This window comes from Notothenia rossii, assembly GCF_949606895.1.
Source record: "Notothenia rossii genome assembly, chromosome: 5".
Taxonomy (NCBI): Eukaryota; Metazoa; Chordata; class Actinopteri; order Perciformes; family Nototheniidae; genus Notothenia; species Notothenia rossii.
The window spans coordinates 59716586-59729853 of NC_136903.1; the positions used below are offsets into that span (position 1 = coordinate 59716586).

The window sequence follows — 13268 nt, forward strand, 5'->3', positions numbered from 1 at the left end:
ACAACCCTTTGAGACACGGAAACTGCTGGTTTTAAGACTCAATCCTGCGTTACTCTACTATATGACTTGTTCATTGAGGAGAGAAACTGAAAGGAGAGAGGAGCGGAGTAATACAACATGAACAAAGGGGTTAGTGTGTGTCCTCCCCACCTCGGCCTGCCATGCCAGCGCCGTGGCGTTGAGCGCTGAGATGCGACCGGCTCCAAGAACTGCGATAGTCTCTCCATCATCGTCCACCACCTTGAAGTCCAGATCCTCGTTATACTTCCTCCTCTTCACCTGACGTCCAGAACGCCGCTTCTGAACAACAGGAGGAAACGACAGGTCAGTAAAGTGGAAAAGGGGAGAGAAAGGTGTGATAACAGTATGAATAAAGATGAAGAAGGAAAAGAAGAGAGTTAGGAAGACAAATGGATTTACGTGGAAATAGAGGATACAATACACTGAGATATTAGTGTTAATGGAAGGGGAAGTGTGAGTGGAAGTAGATAGGAAAAGGGGATGTGAGCCAGGAAAAGGACAAGACAAATATTAAGGTGAAAGAGCAGAAAGGAGATAAATACAGCACAGAGAATAAAGTGAGGCAGGACGATGTTAGCAAATGAAACAGGATATGATCAAGAAGCAAACGAGGAAAGAAAGGACAGAAGCACATTTGTACATTAACTTACAAACCCCAATTCCAATGAAGTTTGGAAATTCAAACAATACAATGATTTGCAAATCCTTATCGACCTATATTCAATTGAATACACTACAAAGACAAGGTATGTGATACATTTGATGTTGTTTTGCAAATATTCACTAATTTTTAATGTGATGCCTGCAACACAGCCCACAAAAGCTGGGACAGGGGCAACAAATGACTGGGAAAGTTAAGGAACGCTCAAAAAACACCTGTTTGGAACATTCCACAGGTGGAGAGGTTCATTGGAAATAGGTGAGTGTCATAAAAAGAAGCGTCCCCGAAAGGCTCAGTCGTTCACAAGCAAGAATGGGACGAGGTTCTACACTTTGTGAACAACTGCGTGAGCAAATAGTCCAACAGTTTTAGAACAATGCTTCTCAACGTACAATTGCAAGGAATTTAGGGATTTCATCATCTACAGTCCATAATATCAAAAGATTCAGAGAATCAGGAGAAATCCCTGCATGTAAGCGACAAGGCCGAAAACCAACATTTAATGGGCATTACCTTTGATCCCTCAGGCACTGCATTAAAAAGCGACAACATTCTGTAAAGGATATTACCACGTGGGCTCAGGAACACTTCAGAAAACCATTGTCAGTTAACACAGTTCGTCGCTACATCTACAAGAGCAAGACAAGTTAAAGAGCTCATCTGAAATGGACTGAGTGGAAAAGTATGCTGTGGTTTGATGACTCCACATTTCAAATTGTTTCTGGAAATCATGGACGTTGTGTCCTCAGGGTTAAAGAGGAACAGTACCATCTGGATTGTAATCAGCGCAAAGTTCAAAAGCCAGCATCTGTGATGGTATGGGGGTGTGTTTGTGCCAATGGCATGGGTAACTTGCACATCTGTGAAGCACCATTAAAGGTCAAAGGTACATTAAGGTTTTGGATGGCGATGTCTTTTTCAGGAGCGTCCCTGCTTATTTCAGCAAGACAATGCCAAGCCACATTCTGCACGTATTGCAATTCAACAGTGTGGTTTCGTAGTTAAGGAGTGGGGTTACTAGACTGGCCTGCCTGCAGTTCAGACCTGTCTCCCATTGAAAATGTGTGGCGCATTATGAAGTGCAAAACACGACAACCGGGACCCCGGACTGTTGAGCAACTGAAGTCGTACATCAAGCAAGAATGGAAAATAATTCCTCGTGCAAAGCTTCAACAATTAGTGTCCTCAGTTCCCAAACGCTTATTGTTAAAAGAAAGGTGATGTAACACAGTGGAAAGCATGCCCCTGTCCCAGCTTTATTGGAATGTGTTGCAGGCATCAAATACAAAATTAATGTTTATATAATGTGATTTAGTTTGTTCCATAAAGCCCACAGTGTGCAGTGTCTCCAGGTCCACTCACCGTGTGATCCAGGGGGTCTTGGCTCTCCTCTCCACCCAGGTTGGGGGCTGGCGTTGAGGTAGTGTCGTCACTCTCCGCCCCCTCCCTGGCAGCCTGCTCCTGGTTTCTCCTCTTGCCCTTCTTCTTCTTCTCCACCGGCGCTGCGCCTGGATCTCTGGGAGGAGAGGAACTCTGGTGAGTAATTAACAGCAGCTGACATTCCTCTGCTCCCCGAGGATTTATACAGAGCTGGTTAAGACAGAACAAATGTTTTATCCTCACTTTGTTCTAGTATTGCTTATTTCTAATCATCAGGACAAAGGACAGCCACCTGCCAATCACTGAGGAGAACTGGCTGGGGAACTAGACTCTCGCTAACTTCTAACATCATCATCAGACAAAGCCTTTCCAGTATCAATAACTTTTCATGCTCATACAACACTATATATATAGCTTGGAATATACAGTACATATTATATTGTGTGGTATGATGTGAACTTTTAATATTACTGTTTTTTTACAAAATACTTTTATTTTATATTTAGTTTGACACTGTGCTTTAACTTTCTTTGTTTGTATACATATTTTTAACTATTTCTTTCTTTGAATTGTATTGGTCATTTTACTTACGTTTTTACAGTATGTAAATACCATTATTTTTATTTTATCTTTCTATCGCACATATAAAGAGAATACTATGAAAATAGGTTTTTCATTCTTAAATGGAGCAACTGTCACAAAAACCAATTTCTCTGCGTTAAATACAATTTTGTGAATCTGATTGTGAAAAGCAGGCCAAAGGGCCGGAGCAAGATTTGGACCAGAATCAGAGCATGAATGTGAAAGGGTCCCGGCTTACTACATGTCTTTGGAAGTGGTGGACTAATCATTCATTTGCATGTGTGTGACACATTCAGCTGAGAGACGCATTTCTTCCAGACAGAGGCAATGGCAGAGCAGCTTTAGGTTATGCTGTGTGACATATCTGAGTGAAAGGCATATCCTTTCAGGCGGCACTTCATTAAAGCATACAGGGATTTGATTTGGACTCATTGGGTTTTTAAGTAAAAGGACATTTAAGATAAATACATCCACTCAGTCAAAAAAAATTGATTAAGATGGGAAGAAGGGAGAACAATTATCCAGAAACCAAACTGCTGACTTCTAATTGAACATGTTTTTTGTAGCTAAAATCAAAACATTTGAGGTATTAGCTCTTAATTTCTTACACTAGGTTCGCCCATGAGCATTAGGTATTATGACTTTCATACAAGTATTAGCTGGTCTATTTAATTACATTTGATTAAAAAAAGAAAAAGGTAATTTATACGTGCAGGGCCTGAGGGCAAGACTGGTACAAAATAACTCTGTAACAGAAAGAGGAACAATTGATAAATTGTAATATAAATTTTTGATATAATGTTTGTTTATATAATTAAGTGAATGATGCTCTATTTTAAAATCTAAGAGATAGAACAATAGATGTTCAAATTTAATTGAATTTGGTATTTAAATCTGCCCCAAATAAATGTCTGATGCTTGTGTGTATGTGCACAGAGAGCCTGATGTGTCAGCTGAATGAAAAGCAGTGAGAAAGTGTGACACAAATGCACACGCCTCTTCATCACACGAAGCAGCTTCTCTCAGAGGGAGCTGTCCATTCATGTCTTTTCTACAGACGAAGATAGATAGTTTGACTTTGCTGAACATGCATTTGACCGTCTGACCCCACCAAGAGAAGGCTGTCACTGATGCATCGCACACCGAGACCCTGTGTGTGAAGCATCGCTTATACAAAGAACTATATTAGACCTTTGACATTTGAAATTGTTCTGACGTCAGAAACGGGGCGCTCTGCCTATATGGGCAACTCTCCACCTATCAGGGGAATGAGAGGTTGCGTGGCATGGTAACAGCATGGTAACAGCATGGTAACATGACACTCGTGCCTCGCCCCCCTCCTTTGCAGGGGAGAGTGGTCAGCTGCAGCTCATTTGCCACAGAATCAGCCCTTGTGAATACGGGGCTGGAATAGAGCAAATAGAAGGAAATGAGGCATGGCTAAAATGTATGATCTGTTTGGTATTTTGAAACAAAAACTTCACAGGCATGTTTAATATAGGTATGGCCCTACAATATATGTTTCAAATATACATGATAGGTCCACTTTAAGCATTAAAAACAACAGCATTTTTATGGAAGATATTTGTATATTATGCATAAAGTTACAACTTATACAAATTCAATATAAATAAAGAAAATAAAGAATGAAAAAAATAGCATTAAATGTGCCAGTGAGAGTATCATTTTTAGTTTTCCACAAAAATGTGTTGAATTACTTTATGCAGGCAGTAACTGCATGCATATTAATGCTATTCAACTTTTCCTGCCAAGAAGAAAACGAAGAAGAAGAAAAGTAAATATTTTATTAATCTCTCAAGAGTAAATACAAGTTTATTTTATATTTTTAAACAATGTCCATTATGTAATTTGTACACATATGTGATTATTTTAAGCACAATTATTCATTTGAATTGTTATGTGTTCCTCCATGACACCTGTGAGGTTTGCCAGATCTTCAAATTGCTAAAATCAGACTCTCAGACCCTCAGAGATATATTTGGTATTCAAAAATGAAGCTGGCATGTTAACAGCCGAGCGACGGGTGAATTCAAGACGTAACTGGAAACTGTGGCAGAGGAGATAGAACTGCTGTCCTTGTTAATGAGTGAGGGAAGACAAAGCAACAAATTAAGATGGATTTAAAACTGCATGAGCACTTCTATCATCTCGAACAAAACATGACCTGATACCGGCTCGACCTGGAGATGACCCTGACTCAGCAAAGTTCACCAGGCTTCCTTATATCAATGCCTCCTTTATCAAACATTTTTGATCCGTTTTCCATCTCTCCTTCCATCTTATCCTTATTCCTTTCTTTCATATCCTTACCTCTCTTGCTTTCCATCCTTTATCAGCAATCTCTCTATCTTCCTTCCTTCTCTTTCACAGCAGTGATTGTTATCTCTCTTCTCTCCATTTCCCCAATCCTTTTTTCTTTATGTCGGCACTTCTTCTCTCTCTCTTTCAACTCATCCACAACTTTTTTCTCTCTGCGTCTCATCAGTCTGCTCTTTCCATTTTTAACTGAATCAGTGACTCATCTCTCACACGTTATTTCCAACGTTCCTCCTCTTCCCACTCTTTCACTCTTCTACTTAAATATCGAGATGTCTGAAAGAATCCCTTCCACATAAAAATATCATAACCCTGATTCAACGTTTCTCTCTTGAACACCAGCCAGTAGTATATTTTCTGATCTGTACTTCTCTCTAGTTTAGAGTGAATTCAGACTCTCAGACAAAATGTGACTGGTATCCTGACATGACGCATACACTCTAAAAGTCATGAATCAAGATGTCTCTGATATCTTTTCACTTCACTTGTTATCCCATAGCAGATTAAATGTATTGATCCAAACTTTGGCAATGATGCAGTATTACAGGAGTGAGTCCTAAAACCCAGAAATGAATTAGCACTTCCAGTTTTTCCTCGTCTGCAAGTCAACGGTTTTTGAATGCGTTTGTGATTAGATACCTAAAATAAAGTTGACTGTTAACACGAGCTGAAGAGATTTTCCTGTTTTGTTCTATGACATTAAATACCTCAGTAAATACTCCACTGGTAAATGTTCGAAGCTTGTATGTATCTTAAAAACAGAGGTCGCTAACAGGCAACTAAATAAACTACTAAATGTCACCACACCGAAACGAGTTCGCCTTAAACTTAGCGGTGGTGATGCTGTGTGTCCGTGATGATTTTTGTTTATAGCCTAGCATTAGCTTTTTACCTCTAGCAATTTAATTTATATTTCAAAAACCATCAAGTAATGGTAAAATGTGAAGATTAACCTGCTGAATAATAATGTGTAAGTACTATAAACGTTTGTTAGCCACAGATCATCTATTTTCTGCAATATACCGATATCCAATGGGGAAATCCCATTACTTTTGGTCCGAGGAGTCCTTCCGACAAACATCCGTCATCATGCCCGGCGCCGTGCCAGGCCCTCCCATTTGACATTCCTGCCCTCCCCCAATAAACACGATTTTATTATTTATAAAAATTAAATTAAAAAAAATAAAAATAAAAATATGTTTTAAATTATATAAATAAACCGTGAACTTTTATGCTACGATGTATGTGATGTCAGATAGTAACTAAAACAAAAGAAATCGCAGGCTACGTCAAATAAATTCATGTGTCTGTTGTGATTTGTGATTCGTCCACATTTAGACCAATCTCAGCGTCACACTCTGCCGCCTTTTCTGGATTTGTTTATTGTTTATTGTGCATTCTGTAGACTCCCATTTCTGTTTGAATTACGAAATGGACGTCAGAAATTGGCTTAAAAGGTCTAAGGATGTATTCAAATGAAATAGCGATGAAAGAACTGCAGCCAATGGTGCTGCTGGCGACAAGCTTGACCTCGGCAAACCCCAGGGCTGAGTTAGCGAGCCCAATCCTTGACTCATCAAGGCGGCCACCACCAACGCTGTCCTCCGAGCTCCTTGTGCCCCTCCCCTACCATCACCACCTGCGTTGCCACACCCTGTACCACACCCGCCAGCATCCTCCTCCTCCGTGCCGGTGCCTCCACTACTGACGCTACCTTGCAGCACATCAACAGGTACTATTGGGCCAGCAACCGCTCAAAGACCAACAGCCACAGATGATCTTCAACCAGGTGAAACTGGATCGTTATCCAGGGAGATTGTTTTCAGGAAAGAAGCGCACTTTTGACCATGGCTTGAATATTCGTTAAAAGCAGACGCAGCCTTTTGTTTCCCCTGTAGACAGTTTAAAGTAAATACGTCTTCATCTGATGCGGCTTTTACTGTCAAAGGTTTTTGCGACTGGAAACACGCATTACGGACTGCTAAGGCATGCCGCATCAAAAGAACACATTTTATGTGAGAGTTTGAGGAGAGAGAGATAGATACGCGAGGAAAAAAATAAGGAAATGAGTACTGGTGCAGATCAGCTGGCACGGAACCGTTATTACGTGTCAGCTGTCGTTGATATTATAGCTTTTTTAGCTGTCAACCAACTCCCTCTCAGAGGTGACCACGATTCACTCCACAGCATGTTCGAGTCAGGCAGTGGGCTATTCCTATCGCTGTTGAGTATACGCTGCACAAAGATGCAGAGTTGGCCAAAATAATGGAAAGCATTCCCCACACAGCAACATCCACCTCTCACGACATGCAAAATGCCATAATAGAACTAACAGCAGTTCATCGTCTACATCTCTACTATTTCTCTCTGAGTGCAACAATGAAGAAGCTGCCATCCTTAACCCGTGTGCCTTACTCGTGATTTACCAGTGTTTGTGCTGCCATGCACACAATGTTTCAAAAGTGGTTTCTATGTAGCCCTTTATTTGTGTATGTATTTGCGATAAGTATGCATCTTTACGCAATGCTGTTGGCCTTGCTGTTTGATATATATTGTGCCGCAGGACCGCGGCATGTGACGGTTTGCCCACCCATGAAAATCATATGCCCTCCCTTTAGATGTGTTCTGGCGCCGGGTCTGTCCATCATCACTGCACGTCTCTATAGTCACAGCTCTTTGGTGTCACTCAATGTCCGGCCCAAAGCCCGATCTGATGTCACAAGGGAAGGCCAATCTACACTTCTGAAGGCTAATTAGACCCTCCAGAAAAACGCGATAGAATTTACCGCATAATCAGCAAAATGGCGCAGATTTTTAAAAGGCCGCTTATTTATCAAAAGGCTGCATAATCCCCGCATTTTTCCACACAAAGTTGAGAGAAAAAAAAGTGAATTCGTCTTGACGTGACGTCATCAGCTCGCGCATCACAGAATGTAAACAACACTGTATAGAGTGAATGTGTGGAGCTCACACGATAGAGAAAACACCAAGATGAAAAAAATGTGATCCATCGCCTTTACCGACGAACATTTCTACTAAAGACCGGGCAAAAAGTGGGGGGAAACTATTCTGCACCCCGTGCAACTGTGTTGGAGCATAAGAGAAAATCGACGGTGACGACCCACTTTGATTCATTCAAACATTCGAAAATGCTTTCTGCTGCTGCGGACAAGAAAGCCATTCAACTCACGTTCACCGAGGCATCAACCTCCAAAACCCTTTCGAGGGCTACAAGAAACGAAGTGAGTAGCCTACAAGATTGAAGCTGGTCAGATAACGAACGAGTAAATGAAAACAGAATGAGGCGGAGAAGTGTGTGTGTGTGGGGGGGGGGGGGTGTGTATGAGATTAAAATAGCCCAATTGCTTTTACAATAAATAAACATTGAATTTGTTTAATTGAATAGTAAAGGGGTTTAACGTTAGTGGCAGGTTGTGTGTGAGAGAGAATAAATAAGACAGCCAAATATTTTAAGAAATTGTTATTCTTTTTTCCCGCATATTTAGCATATTTCGCAATTTCACCGCATAAAATCACATAAAAACCCTGCATGTTTAATCGCATAATCAAGGAATTTAGCCCACATAATCAAGGATTTTTGCCCGCGTTTTTCTGGAGGGTCTAGCTAATGTTCCACACACAGTCAAAGCTGCTCCAATTTGTGAGTGTAACTGTGTGTCAAAAATAGAGCAGAAAATACTCTAAAGTTGCAATAAACACATCAAACCTCTACGCTTAAAGGGCCCATTTCATGCTTTTCCGGTTATTACCCGTCCCCTTGTGTGTTATGTAGCTTTTTCTGCATGTAAACGGTCTGCAGTGTCACAAACCCTTAAAGTACACTCTGTAGCGAGTAAAATTCTAACACAGAAAATACCTATATGATGCCCCAGAACGCCTCGTTGGAGATTTCTCTTTTTCTTGCTGGGTACAGTGACGTGCCCATACCCAAATGGACACATTGATCCAAATTGACCAATCCGCGGACTTCCTCACACACACAATCTTTTCTCAGCTGCAGCTCCGTCGATTTCTCCTCCCTGAGACGGCGGGACGCGGCGAGGCTGTGAGACGGTGTGTGAGCAAACACACAAACTCCCAGCCAGGCTGCGGGTGTGTGTGTGTGTTCGGGCTGGGTTCGGCTGTGTCTCGCTGTTTCGCAGACGGCCACTGGGCTCGTAGGGAGGGGGGGGGGGGCAGGAGCTCCAACAAGCCGTTTAGGACAGAGAGTGAATACACATACTATACAGAGATGCTGTATGAGAAACCAATGTGAGTTTGGAAAATTGCACAATATAAATATATTTTAGTAGACCTCAACAATGGAATTATGATCAGTAGAAATGGCCATGACATGGGACCTTTAAGTTGCAAAAACACCCAGTGTTTCCACCGTCGACGCAAAACCAAATATTCCAAACAAAAATCTTGAAATAAAAAATGGTAGTTACTGGGTGTAAAATATATGCAGTTCTTGAGAACTGCAAGGAGAGGAATGGTAAGAAGACGGCGGCATTGTGTCGGGCTAATGGTTAATGGACTGCTTTTAAATAGCACTTTTCAGTCCTTAAGACCCCTCAGAGTGCTTTTAAATATACAAGTCCAAGTGTTCTATTGATAAATCACTTTGAGCTGCCTCCTGTGCATGAGAAGTGCTTTAAAAATAAAGCTTTATTATTATTATTACAATTGAGCACTCACTGATTCACACGTTTATCCAGAGGCTGCCGTACAAGGTGCTCAGAGAAGCTGACATTCACACACCATCGGCCATCAATATGTCGTCTGCAGGGACCACCTGCTGATTGGTGGACGACCACTCTTCATCACAGCCATTACCCAGTCCTATCGTATATTAATAGAGCTTGTTAAACTCATCCAAATAACCCAAAGACTCTGGTTTACGAGCATATATGACAAAAACAAACTGGATGAAATCAGGCAATTTGTTCTACTTTTCTTTTTAAACCAAATACAACAGAACTTATCAGTCAACCAGTTAGAATAGTTGCTTGTTGTTTGTGTGCGAGCCTAACACAGAGAAGGAATGCTATCCATTAAAAGTGTTCCGATTTCCAAAAATGGGTTTCATTTAACTTTCGGAACAACTAAAACAAAGCTTCCTAGCGGTGTCATATTGTGTGTGTGCCCTGTAGTTATCTCCTTCCTTTTGAGGCTCAATAAGATACAAAATAAAGCCGGAGCAGAGCCCTTTAAGTGAAATATTTGTTCTCCGGAGAGAAGAAGTAGGTCATTTGTTGGGGGTGACAGCTTTACAACCCCCTTGCTTTTCAATGCTTGCCTCACTCCATCAGTGTCCACTTCGAGAGCTCTTCCAGCACGGCCTCTTCTGAATCTTTACCATTCTATCCTTTCCTCATCTATAATTCTCTCTCTAGTTCCACAAGGAACTGTCCAGTGTGGATGTCTTACCTGGGTTTGCGGCCCCTCTGTTTTGGCGCTGAGGGGACGGGGGTCTTGCTGTTGGCCTGTCTGTGGTTCTTGTCATGGTGGACCTGCCCCTTGATGTGGACAGCTGGTGTAGGAGGAGGTGCTGTGGTTGGAGAGGGGAGTTAAAAACAAGAGAGGACATGGAGATAAGTAAGAGAAAGCAAGAGCATTTTACAGGATTGGTGAAAATGTCAATGTATCTTTAGCCATTTTTTACTTGAACATCATTTTGACCATTATTTTTCTATCCGAAGACTTTATTGATAGGAAAACCTGCCTTTCATTCAGTATATTCAGACAGAGGCCTATACACCAACACTGAAACACATGAGCACATACTAAAGTTTAAAAAAGCAGAAATCAAATCTGAGCTGGCAGAAAAATGCTCCGTTTTATTTTAATAGACACAGTTAAGCTCACACACACAATTTGATGAGCATATAGGTTCACCTACTGAGTTAAAAACAGAAAAATTAACCAAAGAAAGTGAAAACCATAAAGCAGATTCAGGCAGTAGGCGTATAGATTATTATATAGAGTATTAGCCTACAGAACAGTACAGCTTTCAGAGAAGAGATAACATCTGATCCTTTATCATATTAAAATATGTCACTGGATAAGAGAAACTTTGACCTGCTGGGGGCACTAGATGGAACAGTCAGGGATAATCAAAGCGATTAATTCTGGCATCCAGCAGACAAACAGCTGATTCAGCATTACTCTGACATTATTGTTCCTGAAGCTAACAGATGGTAGGTGGCTAATACTGTTAGCAGTTCTTGAGTTTAGTTGCTTAAGAGACAGGGATTAGAATATTCGAATATACATTTGCTTTCAAATTCCCATCCCTAAATTTCCACACAGGCCAACATCCGGGTTAGCACTAGCAGTGACCATTGTTTGGTTAGAGATCATTTGACAGTGTGTAGAAAATTGTACATTTCAGGTCTCCCTTGAAAAAGAGATCAATGATCTCAATGGGATACACCTGGATAAATGAAAATGTCTAGGTTAAATCCAAAGAACACTTCTCTGTAGGGATTTTATTTTAGATCTCTCTGTGTCTCACTAAGATGCAGAACCAGCGTTTGGAAAAAAATGCTTTCGTGTTTTTGAGATATTAAAAAATATTGGAGAGTCTGTCAAATATATAGAAATATTGGAACATTTTAGTTGCTATGCAAACCTGATCATCCTTTCGTATCATATTAAAGGACACTTTGACATTGTCCTTTGCATCCTTATTGGCATTCATTAAAGCCTTTAGCTGGTGTAATAACACATACTGTTCGAAATTATCGCTCCTCGCTCCTCCGGCAGAAATAAGAGCCATGGGACGCTACTCAAGGTGGCGCAGACAAATCAACTTCCGGTGATATCGAGGACCGAGGAAATGAAAATAGTCGACCTGAGACGCAGCCATAGAGAGACACATCTGAGGTACCATCACAAGTCTGTCTGGATCAAAGGAAAGGTTTTAAATGCAGCTAAGGCTTATGTTTGTGTTTATTAAGGATCCCCATTAGCTTTTGCTCTTGACAATAGCTACTCTTCCTGGGGTCCGACACTTAAAACAATACAACAATAATAAAACAATACAACAACATTCAAGACATAATTCCTGACATCATTAACAACTTCACCAATATCATTAACAATTTCCAACGTCATCAACAATGTCATCCACTTTCAATATCAATCTCAGCCAAGGATGAGTGGAAAAAACGCCCACCACTACAAAGCATGAGATCAAATTAAATTAGGGTTCACAGCTCACAAGGGTACATGGTCATTAGTCGATGGCCCTTCAATCTCTTCTTGAAAGAGGCTCTGGACTCTATTTCAACAAGGTAGTTTGGCAATGAGTTCCATTCCTTTATAGTTCTATAAGTCACAGAATATTTCTGAAGATTTGTCCTGGGTTTAGGTGCCAGTAGATGGCCTGATGTAGCTTGTCTATTCTTATGGTCATGCTCGTCTCTTGTGTAAACTATTTGATCATAAAAATACAGTGGTCTTTTGCTAAATTGGAAAAAAAAATTAAAAGTGATAACACGAGATTGCAGACGTTTCTCAACCGGAAGCCATGATAGGTTTCTATCATAGACTGTATATATAAATACATCTAATATAAATCTATGCATAACTCCAATATGAGTGTGCTTCGAACAGTGGAGATCTAGTCTGGCAGCCTTGTTTTGAGCTATTTGTCATTTCTGTATATTTGTTTTTGCTGCTGATGACCATATGACCGGACAGTACTCAAGATGTGACAAAACCAGAGACTGAATGACTTGTTTCAAAGTGGTTGGTGTTACATACTTACTGTAGTACATTTTCTCGTCACAGCTATGCTCCTTCCCATTTTAGTTACGATACTGTCATTAGCTTTGTCCTCTGTAAACCAGAATCAAGAACAATGCCAAGCAACTTAGTCTCGTTTACCTGTTCAACTGTTCCACAAGGCTCAACCTGGTTTAAGGGAATTTAAGGCGACAACAAATATTGTGACAGTCACATTGTTGATTTAATCTTGTGCAGTTAAAGATAATTTCATATTGTTACAACTATGTCGTTCAAATTTAGTATTAATCCTTATATTTCAACTGCTTTTTACACAAGCCTTGACTATAAATAAATAAAATGGGTAAAGGGTGTGAAAAACCCTCTAACATCCAGGAGTTCATAACAGATCTATACCCTTTATTACAGGAATGATAATTATGATAATCTTTGTCATATGAAGTCTTTTTTATTTTATAAATGGAGTGTTGCTTCTCTTTGAAATGAATAATTGCTGTCATAATTATCAAATCTTATATAATTTGTATTTTTT

At 40.4% G+C, this 13268-nt stretch overlaps 1 protein-coding gene across 6 annotated transcripts in view; it reads right to left on the reverse strand.

The window, feature by feature from the left end:
* Positions 1-13268, reverse strand: part of chd6 (chromodomain helicase DNA binding protein 6) — a 149719-nt gene that overhangs the window by 71005 nt on the left and 65446 nt on the right. For all 6 annotated transcript variants that reach the window (XM_079683322.1, XM_079683326.1, XM_079683324.1 and 3 more), the window contains exons 4-6: positions 10415-10535; positions 2045-2198; positions 151-300 (exon numbers count right to left, since the gene is read on the reverse strand). In XM_079683322.1, coding sequence (XP_079539448.1) covers positions 151-300; positions 2045-2198; positions 10415-10535 — 425 coding nt within the window. The remainder of the gene's footprint in view (positions 1-150; positions 301-2044; positions 2199-10414; positions 10536-13268) is intronic.